At 44.6% G+C, this 23,774-nt stretch overlaps 1 protein-coding gene across 4 annotated transcripts in view; it reads right to left on the bottom strand.

The window, feature by feature from the left end:
- Camk1d (calcium/calmodulin-dependent protein kinase ID) overlaps positions 1 to 23,774 on the bottom strand; it is a 428,006-nt gene extending 404,232 nt beyond the window's left edge. For all 4 annotated transcript variants that reach the window (XM_005398082.2, XM_005398083.2, XM_005398085.2 and 1 more), the window contains exon 1: positions 23,666 to 23,774. In XM_005398082.2, the coding sequence (XP_005398139.1) occupies positions 23,666 to 23,757 (92 nt within the window). In that variant the 5' untranslated portion in view covers positions 23,758 to 23,774. The remainder of the gene's footprint in view (positions 1 to 23,665) is intronic.

The raw sequence follows: 23,774 nt of genomic DNA, 5'->3' as shown, positions 1-23,774 counted from the left end.
ATCCAGGAGTGATAAGAGTGTCCTTTTTGTATGCTAATAAGAAAATTGGTGGCTAGGGACTCCAGGCAGCTTCACAGCCAAGGGAACCAACCACAGAACCAACCATAGGGGGTTGGCACTTTCAACCCCAAACTCCAACCTCCCCGGTGGGAGGGGATTGGAGATTGAGTTAATCACTAATGGCCAGTGACTGAAGCAACAATGCCTGCTTAATAGAAATTTCATGGGCTCCTAATGATGGAGCTCAGAGAATTTCTGTGCTGGTGGACATGTCTCATGTCTGCAGGGGGCACACACCAACCCCACAGAGGCAGAAGCTCCTGGGCTTGGGGCTCCTCTGCACCTTGTTCACTTGAATCCTTTGGGACATCCCTCATCCCTTATAAGAAACTGGTCACCAAAACAAGTGCTTCCCTGAGTCCTGTGAGGGGAAATCTCAACCCTCAGGAGGAGTCATAGAGACCCCTGATTTACAGCCAGTGGGTCCAAAGCACAGCTCACAATCTGACACTTGGAGCTTGCCTGTGAAGTGGAAGCAGTCTGGGGGACTCAGTCCTCAACCTGGGGGTTCTGCAATTACTACCGCTAGTTGGCATGGAAACTGAGTTGTCTAACATCCAGCTGGTATCTCACAACACTGGCTGCTTTGTGACAAAAACCACAAATCAGGAATGTATACGGTTGGGAGCCGCTAAAGCTGGAAAGTAATTACACATGCAGGATAAAGCCAGCCTGAGAACACAGGAGCTCCTCGAAGTAAAAAAGCCCCTTGGAGTAAAAAAGCCTTTATAACTTGTTAACTGGTTGCTGGACAGCGAGACAAAAAATTAACCAACCTCTTCAAGGTATAAATAAACGCTCTACTGTTTTGGCACAATCCTCCTGCTCATCAGGCAAGAGGTAACTCCACCTGACCCCAGCTGTTGTCTCTTGTCTTTATTTTTCTCATACCCACCGCTGTTTCTCTCCAGGGTACAACAAGAGACCAACGAGGTTCCCTACAGTATACAAAATTAGTTTTTTGTTTTAACTATTTTCACTCTTACTTTACATCCCCAAGTGACCTGAACAGCCATGTCTAAACCCTAAAAACCAATCAGGCAGTATTACCACTAAACTCGTTTCTACTGTGGCACCCACTGACACATCTGAAATTACTTGGTTAGCAAGAAAGAAAACTGACCACATTAGCTTTGAATGCCACACACACTCCAAAAAACTCAGCTCAATGTAATCAGTTCTGAGAGGTGTGGGTTGTTTCTTGGCTTGGGAAAGGAGGTCTAAAGACAGTGTATTTTCCTACATGTGAAAATTACATGCACCTCACAGACGTTCCTGTCTCAAAAAGATTAGTACCATGCTGGCAAGCAAGGTGAGGAAAAAGGGGAAATGGGGCTGAGTCCACTGAAGAACAGCATTTCTGAGAAGAACTGAGCAGGTACTCACCTTCCGCTCCTTCTACAGCCACAGCTGGCCAGCTCCTGTCCAGCACTGGCCTTTACAAGCTAAGGACTCGATAAAAGCAAACTAAGCCAGTGTAAAGCATCTGCTGTCTGACAACAGGATACAGGCACACAGGGTTCTCTCTTAATGTCAGCCACAAGGGACCATTAATCAACCATTAAAAATCATCAAGCAATTATAAAAAAGAAGCCCAGTAATAATTTAGCATATAGGGACTTCCCCTATACTTGGGTTTCCAGAAAGAAAGATCAGTCCCCTTGAGCAGAAAAGCCTCGGAAGTTGGTAACAGAGCCATCAAGTACGTATAACAATGTCCAGCCTGTGTCCCACAGCTCCTGACAGCTCGAGCTGATCACAGATTGAGCACTTTTCCTGAGGCAGGTGTTGTGCTAAGAACTTCACATCTGTTAGTTCAAATATTCTCTGAGACATGACTCCCAACAACTACACTTCCCTGAATGGGCTGTAGATAAAGTATCTGTAGGACAAGAAAGAAGGATGAAGCCATTTTACTTGTAATACAGGAGAATCTGCCTATGTTCTGTCCCCTAAGGAAGTTCAGCAATGCAGTAGTGGGACACGCCCTACACACAAAAACTTGGCGAACTTGTTTTTTTTTTTTTTTTTTTTTTTTTTGGTTTTTCTCCGGTACCGGGAACCGAACCCACGACCTTGCGCTTGCCAGGCAGGCGCTTTTGCCGCTGAGCTAAATCCCCAGCCCAAACTTGGCGAACTTGGACTAAACCTGCTACCTGCTTGCTGTGTAGCCCTGTGGAAGGCACCCTCAGAGTCCAACCCAGGACACTGTCTTCTCAACCTGATCAAAAACATGATGTTCACAAGGTTCTCTCCTGATCTGACATTCTATTCTAAAACTTGAAAGTCTGAAATGGCCCTACAACTGCTCAAAGCAGAACAAGGACCATAGGATTTGTCCCCTAAGCCGGGCTGCTACAGGAACTTCATACATGTTACACAACAAGGCATGGTACTTTCTAGTTTTCCTACTTCCCACTTTAAGGAATGCTATCCAAGATTTGTCCTTGCAGGATACAGATTTTTATCCCAATTGCCCAGGTCTAGCTGACATCACACCAGGAAGAGGCAGCATTAATTCCATGACTTTATAAGGTGCTGGCCTATTGTCAGGGCTCAATGTAGGTACAAAACTGGCCTTCTTTTGCTATTATTTTCAAGGAACAGCAGGTTTCTTCTTTTTTACTTCCACCTTCTTTTCGTTTCTAAATCTAAAGGGAAAAAAGGGCTTTCAACTAAATCAAACAATAGAGACTTATAAAATGCCCTACCTACTTCATACAAGCATATACTTTTCATTGTTTTCATCCGAACATCAAACTATTCATTCTAATCCATATGGGATGGATAAATGACCAATTAGTCAATTATATCTTACTGAGCAGGAAAACCTTAAATTAGCTGAAAAATACTCTTAAACATATATTTCCTGGGATGGCACCCTAGCAAAAATCATTCCATTTTATAAGGACAACAATGACATGAAAAGCAGGGGTGTCATTATGTTATCTGCTTCATAAAAGGAAGGATTTTTTGGCCTCTTTTCTGTTGTCAAGCTGAATAATTACTACATAAAGCAGCCTCCAAGTGTGATGTCCTCCTTGAAGCATCACAAACCTTCATCTCACATTAAAAATCATTGATCTTCTTCATTGGAAGCTAGAACAGTATCACAATAATTGCTCTGCTGGGTTCAGTGCTGAAGGAAAGAGGATTTTTATCTCATTTCCATCCTATCACACTCCCAGAGAAGGTGATCATGCCAAATACTAAAATCTCTCTCACTCACAGCACTTTCCCCTCGCTCCTTGTAATGTGGACTCTAAACCCCCCTGCAAACATAGGAAAAGAAAACATGTGAGCAAATGTGCTCTCTTTTCCCAGCTCCCTGGATTGTGTAGGAAATGCCATGTAAGTGTCTTTCTCACCACTCCTGGGGAACAGTCATGCCTTGTTCATTTCTGTACCCACAGGATTTATAATAGAATCGATGCATCTCTGTACCAACTTACTTCCTTATCTCTTTTAAGCCTCACAGCCAAATATTCAATGTTTCAGGCTATGCACTGACTTACCAATTACCAGGAAGATTTAACTGTCCCCATTAAACCTTCCTACACAAAGACAGCATCTCAAAATGATACCTCCTTTTTCTTAAGTTATCCTAAAGCCTTTGCACTCACCCTTTTAAAACGTTATTCTAAAGAATTACACTGAATTAGAGGTATCACATTTGGACATGAAGCTGAGTGGCAAAAACTGGCTCTAAATTAAGCAATTGCAGCTAACATTTATGGAGTACTTAATAAAAACCAGCCAAGGCTAGTCAGGCACAGTGGTACATGCCTGTAATCCCAGCACTTGGGAGGCTGAGGCAGGAGGATCACTGTGAGTTTGAGGCCAACCTGAGCTACACAGTGAGACCCTATCTCAAAAAACAAATAAACAAATCAGCCATCAAACAAACAAATCTTATCTGATTTATTTCATCAAAAACCTGGGGCTGAAAACATAGCTCAGTGGTAGGGCACTTGTCTAGCCCACGTAAGGCCCTAGGTTCAATCCCCAGTACAAAAAAAAAAAAAAAAAAAAGAAGCAAAAACAAACAAAAAACACCAACTCATCACAAGCCTGTGCTGTGTATACACATATCCCATGATAGGCATCACATGGACCATAGATGGAGGCTCAGCACTGTGCAGATAGACACCTGGCAGGCGGCAGGGCTAAGAATCAGGTTCAAGGAGCACTGCACCTATCCAGACTGTCTGCTCAAAAGAGCCACTCACAGAGAAAGCCTGCAGGCCACAGCATTCTAGACCCACTTGAAATGTTTCTAAAATAGTCTTGGATTTTTTTTTCAATATACTGAAAAAAATGCTCATATCTGGGTATGGAATTTCATAATAAAAGGCATTTCCAGTTATCTAATAAACTTCAGTGTTGACTAAACTTTTTAAACCACTAACCCTAAGAAAACGTTAATCACTAAAGTGCCCTCAGTATTAGGATGAAAGGTACGGAGAGGGAAGTTTTATAATTAAAAAGGATTGGCACTAGAGATGTGTGGGGTGTGGGACCAAATGCAAATTGGGGGGTCCTTGTTCAAAAAGGATGAAGAATGTCAAACTGGAAAGAGCAGTGCATTCAATAAAGCCTGAGGCCCTTTTCATAGGAAGTCCCTGGGCAGCCAGGAAAGAAGTGTATCTATAAAACTGGCCCCAGAAGTGACAAGCGTCGGAATCCCAGAGGTCACACTGGATTTTGAGGAAGGAGGCCCACAAGTCCATGAGAAGGCCGGTGGGCTCAGCACCCTATGTTAGATGCTTTCTGCAGGATTAACATTAACCACCATACAAAGTCAGAATCCCAAGCCGGAATGTAAACAGCTTGGCGTCTGATACCTCAGAATAATAACAGTATAAGATACAGTTTTCACTGCTTCTCATTACTACGAAGTTACCTGAGACAACAGGAAAAGGTCACCTTCCACACAAATCCTTAAAGAAACAGATTTCAAAACACAGCCTAAGTAGAAATAATGACTAACTTTCATGTCATGCTGGTCGATCTTCCCTAACAGAGTGGCTGTTCAACATGTTTAATTTTCTATTGGCTATCTCCTAGCGTTTTCCAATTATTGAAAATAGAAGGAAACTACTTGAGGTACATAATACATGATGGATCCTTTATTATGACTAATAATGACATTTTAAAAATCACAAGCCCTGAGAAAAAGTAAACCGAGCCTAATAAACTTTTGAGTAGCATTTACAGTACACTGTAAGGAGAAAAGAAAAATAACTACTTAAATGTGAGCAGAACACCAAAGCCTTAAATGAAGGGATACCACTAAGCTTGGAGTCAAAATATCTGTCTGAGTCACTCATCTGCCATAAGTAACCAGCTCAACATCAGCTCAAACAGGAGAGACAAGGACAAAAGTCATATTCCTGTACAAGTTTTAGCTATTTGAGAAAATAAACCAGAGTTTCATGAGTTTCTGGGTATCTTAATTTTCCATGAGCTTTTGCCAATAAATACCTAAATTATAAATGATGTACATTTGTCCAAGTTCCAGGAAATACTGCATTCTGCTTGCCAGAATCGTAGGATGCGAGGTCTAGTTGATTGTTTTTGTTCTCCCCACCAAAGTCTGATTTGAAATTTCATGCTTCTCTGAATGTTTTAAGCATCATTTTCTTCATTTTTCCAGGATAGAAATAGCACTGTTACAGGATGTATTCTTGACCTATAAAATGGTTATTAAACCCATTCCCTCTCCAGGCACACAGGTTTCTGATGCGCCTGCCACATCCCACATTCCAGGCCCAGCACCCTCATCTGCAGACTTAGCCTGAACAAGTTCCAACTCCAGTACAAGGCTTCATGGGCCTGAGGAGAGGGCAGCAAGGAGGCAACTCTGAAGACTCACTGACAACTAATAGAGTCTACACAGAAGCACATACAGGTCATCAGGACCCCCTAGGACCATGACAGTGGCAGAGTCTATAGTCATGCCTGGGAGGAAGCACAAGCATCACTTCCAGCAGCCATGAGCTAAGCAGAGCCTTCCAGAAGCTTCTTTGGACAGACAGAGTAGGCAAATCCCTGCCCTGTGATGTATTCATCACATTCTGAGGTCAAGCAGTTCTCCTCATACGTCGAACAACATGTTATCCACAGAATGGTTACCAGGTTCAATGACCAAGCAAGCTGTGAAGTGTCTAAGGAAGTACAGTGCCGATGCCTAGCACATAACTCAAATACTGGTAACTACATGACTCTTTATCAAACCACCTCCACACCTTCCCACTAACATCAGCTCTGGCAACCTCCTCAGAAAACCTAGAACATACTGAAAATAGACCCTGGCAAGGGGGGCTCCTTTACAGTCAGGTTTTGCCGAGGTACCAAGGGCAAAGATGACTTTGACTTCAGAGTCAGTGAATCTGGGACACCGAAACAAAGAGTTTGTTAAATTTAAGAAAATCAGGAGGCAATAACTGTACATATCCAGAAATTGCTCATCCTATCCTCAGTTTTATAAATATCACATCTTTCAGAGAAAAATAATGCAAACCAAGATATCCATCCTCTGTTTTAGACAAAATGGATGCACAAAAAAGTCATAAAACTGATAAAGGTCCCAGCACTTGGGAGGCTGAGGCAGGAAGAATGCTACAAATTTGAGGCCAGCTAGATATACATAGTACATTCAAGGCCAACCTGAACATAGTGAGATCCATCTTGGAAAACAAAAAGATAAATAAAACCTTTATTAAAGGGCCCAGGATGCAAAATTTTAAAAGCCAAATACATGGCCCTCCCAAGAACAATAAACAAGCCATGTTTGAGAGGGGAACCCTAAAGAAGATAATTATTAGAAAATAATATTCCATAGGATCCCACAGGACACAGACAGCCCCAACTAACAGGCTACCCAACTAACATGAAAATGTAACAACCCAAGTATCACTAATATTTATTTTCCATGTTATGGACAATCTTTTGTGAAGCCACAGCAGCACTAAGTCTATATCCCAAAGACATTTTTCTTATACCCTGTCCTTGTCCTCTGAGCATAGCCCAATGGGGACCAGAAAAACAGGCAAGACAGGAAGTCAGGCAAAGCCCATGGATTTAAAATTCACCCTAGCTATAGGCACAGCAGTCTACAGGTAAGAAAATAAAATAGGGGCCTCCTTAGGTCTTCTAGATAATCCTGACTAGAAGGAGTTAAAAACAAAAGACGGGTAGAAAAAAAAAATACCAGATTAAGAAAGATACCAAATGTCCTTAGGACTTTCACAAAGAGTCAAGAAAAAGCTGATAGGCAGGACACAGAGAGAAAGCCAGAGCATAAACAATAAGCCACCTCCACCTCCAATAAAATATAAGGGAAGCAAAGAGGAGGCCAGAAGAAATGATGTTAGGCAGAGGTGTCCAGAAGCCAATCCAGTCATGGCAATTTCTGGGTGGGGCCAAGGGTCACTCACCCCTCCCCATAAAAACAGCTGAGAACAAGGGGCCCATAGGTCCTCCATCTTTCCAGAGCCTCCTACCCCGATTCTTTAACAGGGTAACTATCTATCTTCTCCTTTTCCCCTCCTTTTTATAAGTGTCTTCCTTTCGTTAAGTTTTGTCCCTCTAACTGATTATTGGGACTGAGTTATGATCCCAGTGGGCTACTCGAACAGCAGAGCAACACAGCTGAGCCACACGGTGAGTCCACACAAGGAAACGGGTGACAATTGAAAGACAAAAAGCCAAAGGAAGAAAATACAAGAGAACATTCCCAAGAGCTTATCTGTAAGAAAAACGTTTAGAAAGCAGGCTCTCTCCAGGACTGTGGAGGCAATGTCTTTGTTCAGGATTTTTCAAAGTAAACCAAACTCTCCATCCATTACACAGTGTGTTAGGTATTTGGGGAATAGAGGCCACAGCCATCACACGTGAGCAAATGTTCCCTGCTCAGTACTAGACAGAGAAAATGCATACGAAAGAACAACAGAAGAACTGACCCTCCGTAGACTGTCTGTAAGACTGGGCCTGGAGATTCCAGGGAAGGGTCAGACACCTCGGCCATGACGAATCTGCTAGCTAGGATCTGAAAGCAGGAGACGGCACTGATGGGGAGAGACTAGAACAGGTGTGGGTTTGTCTACAGCACGCTTCACTCTATCACCAGGAACTGTGTGATCCTTTGTCTTTAAAAGGTCAGCAATTGTATGGCACATATGGAGAAGCTCACTGAGTACTTACCGGGGAATGCTAAGTCTTCCCCACTTCTGATCTCTGGAACTTCCTTAGGCAAAAGCCAGGCTCACTGTCCCATCCCATGGGACAATGTCACAATGAATTGTAATTATATGTCTGTCCAAAAAGTTCCCTAAGGGACAGGACCGTGTTTTGTTTATCAACACTTCCTTGGTGGCACAGAGTGACTCTTTATTCATGAAATCTGATGGATTTAAAGCAAAACAGTGTGAATCAGTCTTGTAATTCTCAAGTCTTATGTGAGGCCTGGCCAAGAGGGATACACAAAAGCCTATTCCAGGTGGCCCCAGCCAGAACAACGCATTTCAGTTTCAAGTCTCATGCATTCCCAGTGGGCTATGATGAGGGTCTTGCTTTTTCAGAGTTCTGTCTTCTACCAGGCTATGGTCTATTTGCATGCACCCCATGGCCATGCTGGAGACCACACAGCAAACTCCAAACTTCTGGAGACCTTCTGAAGGACACCAGCTCTAATGACCTTCAGAGTTAAGCGAGCTGTTTGGAGCTCCCTGAATCCATGTGGATCACTCCACCATTCCCAGGATGAGGTCTCCCTCAGGTGATATATATTCAAGAATTCCTACAAAATTTCCCAGTGACAGGTAGGCGGAAGGAATCACAGGTTACTGGTCCTGAAGACTCAGAGGCACTATGTCTACCCCACTACCCTCCACTGGGACCCCAACACACCAAGGCCCAGCCTCCCCAACTGCAGGCATAGCCTCTCTCCTCAGAACCATCTGGGTGACAGAGTAGCTGCAAAACCGATATCCCCACCTGAAAACAAACCATGTTCTTCTTCAACTGGGCTTCCCAGGCTACCAAGCTCACAGAGAATACAGCTGTCTCAGGCCACAGATACAGACATGTGGCCTGAGCAATTCTCACCTAGCAACTACTGAATGAATGAATGAATGAATGATGTAACCGTGGTTGATTCTACCTGCTAACCACCTCTGACCTCTTCTCTCACATAACCAACATTACTGCCATCTCTTTATTCCAGTTTAATCCCTATGGTTTCCAAGATCTCTTTCCCACCTCCTTTCGCAAGCTCATTCTAAGAGCATAAACTCCTTTACACTGATCTATAAGTTTACTATTAATGTTTACTTTCTTAAACTTGAAAAAAAATGCCTTAAGCTCAAGGAGTGCATCTTCCGTGATATTCCTGAAGACATTTGACAGAGGTCTTGCAATGCACTTAACCACATGACGGGCTTCAATACCTATCTGCTGGGGCTGGGGATTTAGCTCAGCGGCAAAAGCGCCTGCCTGGCAAGCGCAAGGTCGTGAGTTCGGTTCCTGGTACCGGAGAAAAACAAAAAAAAAAAAAAACAAAAAAAAAATACCTATCTGCTTAAAAACAAAGGCTGTACCTCTTCATTGTGCACTTATAATATGCAGTACGCTTTATATCCATCTTTGCAACAAAACCTCACCATAAACTGGAAAGGTAGATACCGTTAGCCCCACTTCAATGAGAAAACACAACTTGAGTGATGTGACTGACCCAATGTCTCAGTCTGGTTCAGGTAAGATTTCAAATCCGTTAATTTAATCAAAGCCAGTGCTTCTCTCTTTGCCCATTGATCCATTCATTTTCTCCACAAAAGTTTGTTAGGCATGTGGAGGTCCCACCTGAGCTAGGTGCTGCCAAAGCACGAGGCCTGTTGCACTAAGATGAGAGGCAGCATCTACACAGGCCTCTACACAGGATAATCCTAGCTCAGGTCTTTGCCACTGAGGCCCTCCAGGGCTCACAGGGCCCTGTGTTCTGACCCTGGTTCTCTGATTGTGGTTCCCTCTGATCTACATGAGCCATGGCATGCCAGAAAGCAAACAAGCAGAGAGAACAAAGGCACCAAGTACCCAGCTCTGAGTTCTCTCTACAGCGCTTCACACCCTCAGGAGCTCATTTCACACACCTGTCCAGTGAATCTCAACAGGCCCAGTAATGCAAAATCAACAAGACAGAAAAATCAAACAGAGATGTGTCCTCAGGAATAATCACCACGTTAATGCTGGGGTATAGGGAGCTTCCCACAGTGGCCACCCTATGGCTACCACAGAAGAAGACCCAGCTAGGTGTGGTCAAGTTTAACTATGACACCAGATAAGTCACTGCATCTCAAAGCATCTCTGTTTCTTAGTGCACACACTGACTAGATGGTCTAGCCAGAAAAAACCTTACCTCTAACTGAAAGACTGAGTTGCTTCAGAGACTACATTCTGAAGAGACAATGTTAATCAGCTTCCTGTCACTGCAACAACCCAGAGACAACTAACCTAGAAAGACAAAAAGTTTACTCTGGCTCATCATTTTAGAGGCGTAGTCCATGGTCAGTCGGCACCATTAATTTTGGCCTGTGGTGAGGCAGCACATCATGATGGGAACATGTGGCAGGGCACAAAGAGAGGAGGAAAAGGGGTTGGGGTCCCATTCTCCCCTTCAAGGTTGTACCCAATGACCCAAAGACCTCCCACTAGCCCCACTTCTAAAAATTTCACCACCTCCCAGCAAACCACACTAGAAACAAGCCTTTAATACAAGCAGAGAGAGCAAAGGTACCCAATCCACTTTTGGAGGATACGTAAGACAGAGGTTGGTGTGAGGGTTTTGGATGCCTGCCATTTAGCAGAAGAAAGGGCTATGTGTGCAACAGTGTTTGTTTAATGTCACAAAGTGACTGAGTAGCCAGGTTCCTGTTTCTTATCCTAAGCAGGGACAGTCAGCCATTCTAAGATATGAGTATTTTTTATCTTCTTTCTCTCACATGTATAATTAGCTCTGTGGAAGTCTGTTGAGCGGGGGTCTCATCTTGGCACCAGGCTCTGTCACCTTGCTGATTCTGGGGACATGTTTAGAGGTGGTGATGAGAATAGAGATGGTGGCCATGATAGTAACCTCAGCAGTGCTGTCACAACCACCAAGCTAACACGAGTGCACTGATATACTTAATAAAGTCAGACACCCATGGCATTCCAATCTCACCTATCTGCAAAGCCAACACTCAACTTGTCCTCAATCCTTTAACCACACTGGTTGGTAAAATACTGAAATACTACCAACTGGTAAACATCCATAGCCCCACTGTACTCCACAGGCTCACCCCCATCACTGACCTTCCAGGAATCTCCTGAGATCTCTCCACCCCTGGTGGGACTCACCACCTAGGATCCAGCCAGCCAGCCAGTCCACTCTGTCTCCCTAACACATAGGTGCCACAGTTCAGGTGTGACCCCTACAACTCGTGTGGAAACCTACTCCACAAAGTCATATATTAACAGTGTTTAAGGGGCTGGGGATTTAGCTCAGCGGCAAAAGCGCCTGCTTGGCAAGCGCAAGGTCGTGAGTTCGGTTCCCGGTACCGGAGAAAAACCAAAAAAAAAAAAAAAAAAAAAAAAAAACAAAAAAAACAACAACAGTGTTTGGAGGAGAAGTCTTTGGGAGTAGTTAGGATTAGGTCATAAGGTCAAGACCCCATTATTACAAGAGTGGCTTTATAAGAAGAAGAAAAACACTCCCCATACCTCCAGTTCATGCCATGTGATGCCCTGAGTTGCCTTGCGATTTTTCAAATGGTCACCACCAGCAAGAAGACCTCAATAAATGCCAAGCCCATATAGACACCATACTCTTAAATCTTCAGAATAGTGAGCTGACTAAACCTCTTTTTATAATTACCTAGTCTGTGGTGTCCAATTACAGCAACAGAAAATAGACTAAGAGAATACTCCTTCATATCTTTCAAATTCTCTACTAGAAGGATATGCTGCCTGTATAATTTTTTAAAAGTTTTTCTTAAGGTATCAATCACTTAAATCCTGAGAATGAAAAAAACATGACACCGGAATAGATCCAGATAAAAAATATTATGAAACTTTGTGGGGCTTATTAACACTTGTAGATTTAAGGTCACCATATGACCCAACTTCTATGGAAGACCTGCCCAAAAGGCGATAGCAAAGTTTCAAAAAGTTCACCTGATGCTAATATTCATGAGACGGTGTATTTTTGAAGCTATAATCTTCATAAGATAATAATACCTTCTGTTTGTATTAGGTCTCACTATACAGCAAGCACTAGACATGGCTTATCTCATTCAGTACTTATAAAAAGTATGTAATGTGAGCAGGTGTAATCCAGAAATAATTATCCCCACTTGACAAACAAAGTAATCAAGACCCAGAGATGATAAGATCAAGATTCTGGTTCTTAAATGGCAGAGCTAGGACTAAGGTAGAAACCTCCTGACCTCTTCCTTTAGGGGTAGCTTGAGGCTCCTAACACCTGCTCAAGAAAGGGTAATTCAGGGATTTTGCAATAGGTTATCAAACTTTGGGGAGTGTGTAACCAGCCCATGTGGGAGTATTTACACCCACGGACACAAAATCAGAGCTTCCTCCCTCAAAAGCTGGGGCAACAGCACATGCTGACTATGTGGTCTCCTAATTATAACGTATACATTGACAGAATATATACACCCACAGAATGTATACATCTTTTCTTTCCCTTTTATCAGTCAGTAGTTCTCTATTCCATCAACTCCACTAACCAGTTTTATGCAGCATGAAACAGAAGAAATAACACCACATCAGGAGTCAGAGGACACTCAGATCTCCATGTGCCACTTCAGCTGCATTTCACCTGGACCATTTAACCTCCACAACCTCCGTTTTCTCACCTCTAAAATGAAGGCAACAATGGAAGCTCACTCACAAGGCTGTGTGAAGAATCAGAAGGAATCTTGTCTGCAAAAAAGCCACTTTGCAAACTGCAAAACACCACACAGCTCTGGAAAACAGTATGGTAGTTCCTCACAAAAATTAAAACACAGCACTTCCCTGGAAAAAAAAATCAAACCACCAGATGATCCAGCAATCACACTTCTGAGTATGTGCTCCAAAGAACTGAAAACAAGATCTTGAAGATAGATTTATTCCCCCATGCATGTAAACCCAATAGTGACAATAAGCCAAGAGGTGGGGGCAACTCGTATCTGTGGACAAATGAATGGATAAGCAACACATTGTGTATACTCATACAATGGAATATTATTCAGCCAGAAAAAGGGAATTCTGCCCTCTGCTACAAGATGAATGAGCCCTGAAAAGATAATATGCTTGAGAGGTCAGAGACAAAAGGAGAGAGACTGCATGATTCCACTTCCATAAAGTCCCCAGAGTAGTGAGGGTCAGAGAGACAGAAAGGAGAATGGTAACTGCCAGCAGGTGGGAGGTGGGGGCAGTTACTGTTTAAGGAGTCTAGAGGCTCAGTTTCCAGAGGCTCGGCTCTGGAAATGGATGGGGGTGATAGCTGCACAACAGTGTGAATGTTCCCAACCAAACTATGCACCAAAAACTGGTTAAAACGGCAAGTTTAATGTTTTAACCACAATCACTCAAAAGCAAATATATAGGTCTACATTTATACGTGTATATATGTACATATGTATATATGTTTATACATGTACATCTGTGTATATGTACATCAGTGTATATATGTACACTGGTGTATATACATACATCTGTGTATATATGTGCATCTCTGTATATATGTGTATGTATGTGCATACATATATGTGTGTATACACCCACATCTGTGTATATATGTATATGTCTGTATACATGCGCATCTGTGTATATATGTATATGTGTGCATACACACATGTGTATATATGTACATCTGTGTATATATCTATGTGTAATATATCTACATCTCTGTATATATGTGTGTGTAATATATGTACATCTGTGTATATATGTATATGTGTCTGTATATGAAACCTTCATATACATATATATATATCTGTGTGTGTGTAAATTATGTGGAATCTTGTTACTATATCCCAATCACCAACAGGCTAAAAGGGTAACATGGAGCTAATTTTTAAAAATTTATCATTACCAGGACCATGAACTCCATTTTTACAGACCATGCTAACACAAGCAAGAAGAATCCATGGAGCGTGATTCTTGTAACATTACTGCCAAATTCAGGCTGTCCCCAACTTATATACAATATCAGTTCCAAAAGTTCATTTTAAATTTGTGCTGTTCTCTAAGGTATATTTTCTTTCAGAAGGGAAGGGGGAATTTTCATGGTAACCAGGATCCTACTTGGCCTAGACGAAGTCTAGAGTGCAGGATGTGGCTGGAGGATGGTAGTAACAGACCTGGCCCGGCCCTGGGGCGTGGAGCAGGGAAAGGAGAGAGGAGGGAAAGATCCCAGAGGTGGTCACAGCACAGCACCCACCCTTTTCAGGGCACGGACCACCCCACTCCCAGGTTTGTAAGGGTTGCGATCTTTCTCCCAAGACCTCACTGCAGTGTCCCATGTGCCTCACTCTGCCCTTAACTCCCCAGCCTGCAACCCCTGTGAGCTTCTGTTTCCCCAAAAGTCCCAAGACCAGAATTACCTTTTCTCCCTCCCTCTCCCATTGAAACACTTCTTTTAAATATTGGAATACTTCAAAATCACTCACATACTAAATGACCAGCAGACTTTTATCTATTTCAAGGTATTTGTACCTTCTCATTTTGGGAGGTTTGTTGGTTGGTGCAGTGTTGGGGATTGAACCCAGGACCCTCTCACTGAACTACACTCACAGATTTTTTTTTAAAATTTCAGACAAGGTCTCACTAAGTTGCCCAAGCTGGGCTTGAGATTGTGATCCTCTTGCCTCAGCCTCCCAGAGTGCTGGGATCACAGGCATGTGACAACACACCTGGCTTTTATTTCTAAACTTTTAAGGCAAATTTCAGCATTTTGTTTTTTCCCAAAGTGTATCAGTCACCTTTTCATCACTGTGACCAAATGTGAGAAAGTCAATTTAAAGGAGCAGAGATTTACTTTGGTTTATGGTTTCAAACGTTTCAGTCCATGGCATACCAGCTCTACCACTTTAGGCCTATGACAAGGCAGAAATATCATGTTGGAAGGGCTTGATGAAGGAAAGGTGCTCAATTCATCGTGACTCAGAAACAGGAAGAAAGGGAAAGGCCGAGAGAGAAAGGGGACATGTACCAGATACACCATTTAAAGGCATAGTCCCAGTAATCTACCTTTCCAACCATCACCTCCCACTCCTAACAGCTCATTCCACTGTGAATTCATCAATGGATTTATCCTCTTGTGATCTAGTCTCCTCTCTGGGTCCTCCACCTATGAGTACTGGGGATCAAGCTTTCAATACACAAGTCTTTTTATTTATTTTTTTTTAATTTTGAGGGTGTTTGAGGCAGGGTCTTGCTATGTAGTTCAGGCTGGCCCTGTACTCACTATGTAGCCCTGACTGGCCTGGAACTTGCAGCAATCTCCTGCCTCAGCCTCCCAAGTGCTGGGATTATAGGCGTGCACCACCATGCCCAGCCAATACACAAGTCTTTGGGGGACACTTCACATTTAAACCATACTACAAGGTTAAAGAATTCTCAGCCCTTGTATTGGCAGGGATTTGGGGGCAGGGACACTGGCCTGCCAGCCACTCTATGAGATGTCCTGGTTTTATACAGCTTCTGCTCTTCCTTCCATCTTAAGTTTCCTAAAATGACAAAGTTTTATGGCCTGAGGTGCAGCCTGCTTCTCCCTTCTTCCTCCTTTTTCCCCTCAACAGCACTGGGCCTAGGTGGGATGGGACAGCGTTGTACAGGGAGGCAAGCAAGAGTGCCACTTGAAAATCAAGAGCCGAGGTTTTATTTAATATGATACCTTCAGGATTCTGCTATAGCACCAAATCGAATTTATTGCAAGAGCAATTTCAGGGATCTGCATTGTGGTCATGAAAGACAAAGATAGATTCTCTCAACAAGTAGAATATTAACAGCTTTCAGTTTGAGCAGATTCTGCAGTGCATGGTTATAGAGGTTCCATAAAACATGACTCCAGACTGTGGTCACTAAAGGGGCTAAAATGGAAAAGGTCCAGAAGGACCTGCTCAACTTGTAAATCAGCTCCAAAGGGTTATACTTGCATCCCTGGGAAATTAAAAGTTTTTTGAGACCCTCCACCTCCTATCCAAAAACTCCTCATAAACAGATTTTTAAACTGTTGTGTGCACTGTGTGATATACATAAAGAGTTGTTTCCATTCTAAAATACTCTAACATTAAAATAAATTCAGTATGTATAGGTGTTAAATGGCATAAATCCACAAGAGAAAGGCATTGTAGGTAACGTGAGGCATCAAATCAAAACATTACTTTCAGGGCTGTGAGGTAACACAGTGGTACAGCCCTTGCCTAGCATGCATGTGCTGCGGGCACCATCCCCAGCACTGCAAACATAAGAAAGAAAGGAAAAGAAAAGAAAAAAGAGAAGAGAAGATGGAAGGGGAGGAAAGAACATTCAATAACAAACAAGCAGAAACACAGCAAAAAGCAAAAGCATGCTGGAGCGGTGGAAGACCACCATTGCTGCATACAGACTGCTGTGCAGTGAGAAGACAGTGGCACCAGCTGATCAGGGACAGATTTTCAACCCCAGCTCAGGGAGCAGGGAGAAGGGCAGAGAGGCAAAGCTGATGAGCCCCTGGTACAGAGCAAACTAGGTCACTCCAGCACACAAGCTGGCCCAGAGGACGTTTTGGGCTGAGTCTTCTGGTTAATGCTGGCGTGGTATGAACTAATCACCACTTGCTGGGAGCAAATGTTGAAGGGCCCGGTGTAGTCTTCAAATCTGTGCACGTGGTGTCCAGGAAGCAGGACCCAACTACCTAACAAAAGAGTTGGCATTTACCAAGCGGATTCCCGAGCCGGCACCATTCTCCCACAGTTCATATGCACCCTCATTTCATCTTCACCACAACCCCAGATCAGCACCCAGTTTTACCATGTCTTACAGATCAAGACATGGGGCTCATAATAGTAAAATACTTCACCCAAAGCTGTACAGCTAGGCAACAGTGGGCCTGGCAGGACTCGAACCCATTCCCAAGTAACCGTCAAACATAGGTTCTTGGCCACTCACTGAAGTGTGAAGAACAATCAGCAATTGTTCTCTGGCTGAAGGAAAAATTTTTCATGGTTGCTTACATCAATTTTAGTGAAATATGCATCAGTCGGCATTTTTGCAACAGAGTTTCCAAAAATCAGTTTCCAACAGATGCAGGCGTGTTCTTCCCCACTGCTACTGGCCCTGAATATTCTTGGGGAGTCAACTGCAGCTGCAGCAGGCAACAACTGCATAATGACAGTCCCTGTTATTCAATCCCAGAAAGGAGCTGGCACCTCCTACACATCACTGGGTCCTCACAACAACCCCATGGGGTATCCACGTCTACCTCCATCTCAGCTAAGGGGCCTGTACAGAGGCACACAGTATGAGCAGTTGTGCTGGATTTGTCTTTCTGTTCTAGTCCATGGCCTCCCCAACCTGGCTTTAGCAAATATACCACCCTAAAGACTTACCCTCAAGATTTGGTGTAAACCAACAGACAGAATTCCTGCCTTTGGGAGTCCTGCTGAAAGTCTTAGGAAATACACTACAACACAAACAGTTGATTGCTGAACACAGAATGAATGTAGCCTGCCACAGAACGAATTTGACCTCCAACATCCATTCGGAGGTTACCCTTGGTCAGATTGGAGTTTGAATAATCCATATATTGTAAAATGAACCTTTTAAAACAATAAAGTGAGATCTAATTAAAAAAAAAAACTAGCCCAAAGAAAAAGTGACCTCCCACCACCTTCTGGGTTAAACACATCAGCACTGAATTGGCCATGCAGTGTCAGCGAAGAAGCCTGGGCCTGCTGTCTAGCAAATGAGGCTCCTGTGGGCCACCTACATGCTGCTATTCCTCCATTAATAAAGAAACTTGTCCCCAGAGTGCTTGGGGCTCCCTAATGATTCCCAAGAAATCTGCAGTGCTGTAATGATGGAGGCCCCGAGGTGCTAAGTCTACCATCCTCAGGCAAGTTGACCAATAATGTGACAATTCCCAGCTGGAGCCATGCCTAAGCTCTCCCAGGGGAGAGAGGAAAAACAGGTGGAGAGAGACTGAAGGGGATTTAAGGAGATTTGTTTGGGGAAAGGAAAGATTAAACAGATTTATGGAGACTCAGCCAAAGAAAAACTCAACAAATTAACCCCTGAAATGCTCCCCTGGGAGCACAGATGCCCGCCAAACACCAGCCAAACCTAATGATTTCCACTCAGCTGGCACATCCGAACCAGAAATTGGGACCTAGGAGCAGTCCTCGCTAGCACCTCTGGGCAGAAACTCCACCTGAGAGTCTCATTCCCTCAATCCCACTGTACTCGTCAAGGACATGAGTTGGTTCTCTTTTTTCAATCAAGAAAACTTTTGGCTTTTTCTCTCCAAATATACCGTATTTACTCTACATTATTTTCCACAGAAGGTTTGGGACACACAATCCTAAGTCAAGTGGGAGAGCTGCAGGTTATCGGTCCACCTACCACAGTGATCTAGCTCTTGTGATGATGGCATTCGAAAAGCACAAAATAGCATCTTCTCACACAGTCCCAGTTCTTCCTGCCCTGAACTTCACCTGAAATGCAAGAGCCCCTCACCAGGAGGGCAGAGACACCTCCAGGCTGTGAGTCTGCCCTAGAAACCGCTGTTGGAATGCAGTCCACAGCCCCTAACACTCAGGCTGAGCAGGTGCTCAGAAAATCCCTGGACGTGCTGAACAATACCAGCTGACACACCAGCCCTGCAATCCCAAAACTCTGGAGAATCACACACCCCATGTCCTGCCCACCATCAAATCCTACTGGCTCTACCTCCAAAACAGATCCAGAATCCAGTCGCTTCTCCTCATCTGCACACCTGCCTTCACGTCCTAGGGCACCATCATCTGTCACCCAATCACTGCATTGGCTTCTGCTCTTCACTCCAACAGTCTGTTCTCGACACAGCAGCACCAGGGAGCGTGAAAAGCCTAAGTCAGATCATCTGAAGGGCTTACATCCCTCCAATTCCAATGTTTCTCCCCCAAATTTTTCCCTAGGACTGAGGATAGAACCCAAGAGTGCTCCACCACTGAGCCCCTATCCCCAGCTCCTTTGTTTTGAGACAGGTCTCACTAACTTGCCCAGGCTGGGCTCAAACTTATGATCCTCCTGCCTCAGCCTCCCAGAACGCTGCGCTTACAAACGTGCATCACTTACTTCTTCATCTTTCTTATGTTCTGGTTCCTCACCAGAATGGAGGCCCTAGGAGAGCAGGCATTCTTGCCTATTTGCTCAAGGAGCCGGTGTTCCAGAAATCTTTTTAAATATCTGAGAGGTTGAATTAATATCATGTCTCTAGACAAGAAGAAATTCAAAGTGATTACAGCAGGGACATCTTCAGGTAGAAACCTAAGGCTTCCCATCCCTATTTTTCTCTTAGTAATGTTCTTTCAAATGCTTCTCATAGATGCTAAAATTCTGAGTAATTCCACAAAAAATACAATTAAATCAGCCACCTAAATATTCAAATGCTTCCAGTAGTTTTGCATTCTCTCTCCTTCCTTTTACGTACACCATCCCAAAAGAGAAAAGTTGAGTCTGTCTCCTATACTGACTTTAAGACAATAGGTGTATTCAGTGAGCAATTTCAAAATAAGTGTAAGTATGAGACAGGCAGCAAAGGACAAGGCTTGCCCCACAGAAATGGCCATTTGCTCTCTTTCTAAAGCAGCACTCAGCAGACATTTAGTTGCCATTGATGCTTCGCAGGATAGGGCAGCTGGTCTGGAGCTGATTCACTACGCTCCTGCACAGTCTTAACTATGTCCCTGAGAACCCAAACAAGCTTCTCTCAGGCACACAGGATACCCCTTCTCGACACAAGCCACACAACCCCTTAGGAGCTGAACCAGACCCAGGCCAGCCACCTATAGACAGTACACTTCAAATGCTCAGTCTCTGTGAACCACCTGTATTCAGACTCTGCAGAGATGGAGATCTGTTTCCTAGGATATGCCACTTCCCATCCTCCAAGTTGGAAAAACCATTCTGGTGATGCCAAGCATTAAGGCCTGCCCTGTTCACATGCATCTCATTGGCTGGAAACTGCAGGCACACTTGCACAGGTCTAGGGCACTTTCTGGCCACCATAGAGAGCTTTCTCCCCATCGACACACTGATCGAGGCTGTACATGTTAGGTTTTTGTGGTAGCTTCAGAAATCAATGAAAGACACCTACCGCAGAGAAGGCCTGAACATCCCAGCAAAATGCGTCAACAGAATGTTTACCATCCCTAATTTGCTGTTACACAACATTTATTTGCTTTCATTGTGTGCCAAGGATCTGAAACATGTTGTTGATTAATAAACAATAATTAAGTCTCACTACCTAATTCAGAGATATGGTTAGGTTCTGGGATTCTCTTTCAAAAGAGGCTAAAGTGAAGCCCCAGGTTGACAGCTCTTTCCCTGAGGCTTCCTCAGAGATTCATCAGACAACCCAGCCCCAAACCACAACTCACATCGTTTCCCCTCTGCTGCCCTCTGCTTCCTCCATCTTTTTCCACCTCGTAGGCCAATCTTCCCGCGTCCCAGGCCTCTGCACTCCAGTAAGGTCCCTCTGACCACACCAACTAACACACCTGACCCTAACATCCAACAGTAAGTGTCCTAATAGACTAGGAAGACACTTGGGGAAGGCAGCCAAGTATCAGATTCCAGAGCCTGGCAGTGCTAATCCTCCCTGGTTTTATGATGTTTTATTTCAAAAGAGTTTTAAGACTGTAAGCTAATGGCCTCAGTTCTTGCTGGGCTTTCCTGCTTTAGGATTTTAAAGACATATGGTAAAGGTGTGACGAACAACATGAGGGGAACCACAGAGTGCTCTTGAAATGAACACCGATTGTAATTATGGATGCTTTTGATTCATGCTGGACTTCATTACAAACGACAGAAAAGCCTGGCTCCAAACCCACCTGAAAGGACAGGAAGTGAGCTCCATGTTGAGACTCAGGCTGAGGCTGCTAGACTTGGCCCAGGTAAAACAGACATCCTCAACTTGGAAACACTTCTAGCAAGTCCCAGGGACAAAATGACTCTGATAATCCAAAAGCTCTGAAATTCTTACACATTTAGAGAATAGATTATCCCATAATTATGTTCTATTTACATGAGTGTTAAAATTAGCTTTCCAAATATTAAAATTAAGCCCTTTATTTTTTTTCTCAATGCTAGGGGTGGAGCACAGGGCCTCACACATGCTCGGCAAGAGCTGTGTCACTGAATTCCACATCCCAGGCCCAAGTCAAATTATTATTCATCATCTGCCATTACAAAGTGGCTCACCCCTATATGTATTATCAAAGGTTCTGCCCGGCTTTTCACAACAACTCCATCACTTAATGGTCAGCAGGTCACGTAACTTCTCTGTTGCCTTAGTTTTCTCATCTGACAATTGGGATCACAGTAAATATCTGCATCATAAGGTTATCACGATATTTAAATGAGGTAATACACAGAAGGCACTTAGAACAAACACTGGGTACTTGGTATACACTGAAGGATGTTACCATGATTACCATACAATTATGTCAATGAGTAAAAAGAACTTGGTCATTTTATTGTATAACTTACACTCTTCCAGGACCCCTGCCAGCACTACAGTGGAAAGTATCTTTGCAAACCATAATTTCCAGGGCAGAAGGCAACTCTCTGATACCCTAGAAGAGACTCATACCCAGAGCTCACCAGAATGGGACCAGAATTGAAGGAGCTGTAGAGTCAGAAGGTAGTTCCCCATCCTTCCCAGAAGTGGAAGCCACTGCAGTGACCCCAACAGCCAGCTACAGCAGGAGCCACTCAGTGGAGCCCCAGCAGCCGGGCTACTGCAGATGTGCAGCCGAGTGGCAACTACTCTTCCAGGAAGCAGGAGTCAGTCCAGAGATACTGCATCAACCTGCCAAGAGGCTGCAGGCAAAGGGCCTCGGCGGGTAAAAGCCATGAGGAGGGACACATTCACACAGGATAAAACCCCTTATTTCCCTGTAACTTCAGCATCTCAGACCCCAGTGTCTCATAACCCCGAAGCTGAATAAACCCTAGTGACAGGTTTCAAAAGTTTTGACCAAAACCAGCCCTTAACTAGGAAACCCCACTTTATTAAAAAAAAAAAGAAAAAAAAAACAAAACAAAAACAACTGTTTTCTAATTGTATTTCAACAATAATTAGCAAGTCAGTACCCACAGGTGCCCTCCCTGGATCCCAGCAGCCACAACTGGGAGACCCTAGTCCTGTCCTGGGCACGCCAGCTTTCCCAGGAATCAGAAGCCGGCTAGGCTGGGAATGCCACCTTCACAACTTCTCTCCGGGAGACCCACTGCAGATGTGGGGGTGGAGAGAGGATAATGACTAACAACTGCAGTGGACCCTGAGCACAGGCAAAATGGGTTTGAAAACGGGGTTCTGGAAAAGCAAGGCAACCGCAGAAACGGTAGAGGGAAAAGGAAGGAAAGCAAGCGCCCATCCACACTCTGATTTATCCATGAACACCTCTTTCTTCCTGGTCTAATCAACAGCTCCCTGACCCAGGCTGACTGCTACAATCCCTACCGATCACGGGGGAGGTGGATAACTTGAACTTCTGATTCATTCTGCAGTGTCGAGTTCTCTTTCACTATTAGCCCCTCTACCTTTCTGAGACGCTCCAAAACAAAAACCAACTCGGGGCAGGGAGGGAACCGCAGCCGAACGGAGCAGCACATGCTTGGTGCACTGAGTCCACCTCTGACAGTTTCTGCTTTCACGAGACGCAGCCCTCAGTATGCCTCTCAACACAGCCCGGAGGCACGGCCAGTGCAGCAAGCCCCTGAGGCCGTCGCGGGACACGAGCCCCCGCGAAATGTACACACACTCAGATGTTCCTCTGCCTACATGTGCCCCCGAGCTCTGCGAAATTCTTCTCTCCCTTCCACAATCGCGCGGCTCCTCAAAGTCCTTCCCACACCTAGGACTTGCGGATGTCAATTTCATGTGAATACCCGATTTAACCGCAGAAACAGGAATGACCAAAAGACTGAATTTTCCCGTGACCACGTCTCTGGTCCACAGGCGCACAGTGAGTAAACACACACAGTAAACAGCGATCTCCAGCATGCTCAGCCCACAGTCACGCGTGGGGAGAAAGCAGTGGCGAGGGCGGCGGTGGCGGGCAAGTGGGAAGTCGCCCGCCCGCGTGGGTTGCTCTCCGAGAGCCCAGCGCTCCCCTCCCCCTCCAGGAGCGGAGGCACCGCGGAGGAGAGCGCTGACCCACGCGGGGGCGGCGCGGGGGCTCTGTGGAGCGAGAACGGGACAATGAGGACGCGCGCGGCGACGAGCCGGTTCCTGCAGCGGTGGCAGCGGTGGCAGCAGACCAAGGTGCAGCCGCCGCCGCCACGCGACCTCCACCCTCCCCTCCCGGCGCCCACTTACGTTCCCAGGGTCTCCTTGAACTCGAAGATCTTCTTGATGTCTTCGGCTTGCTTTTTCCAGGACGAGCTGCTCTCGCCGTTCTCGCGGGCCATGGCAGACGGGCACTGCG

Source organism: Chinchilla lanigera, unplaced genomic scaffold (genome assembly GCF_000276665.1).
Source record: "Chinchilla lanigera isolate Chin_1 unplaced genomic scaffold, ChiLan1.0 scaffold00061, whole genome shotgun sequence".
Taxonomy (NCBI): domain Eukaryota; kingdom Metazoa; phylum Chordata; class Mammalia; order Rodentia; family Chinchillidae; genus Chinchilla; species Chinchilla lanigera.
This window is presented reverse-complemented; position numbering and strand designations above follow the sequence as displayed.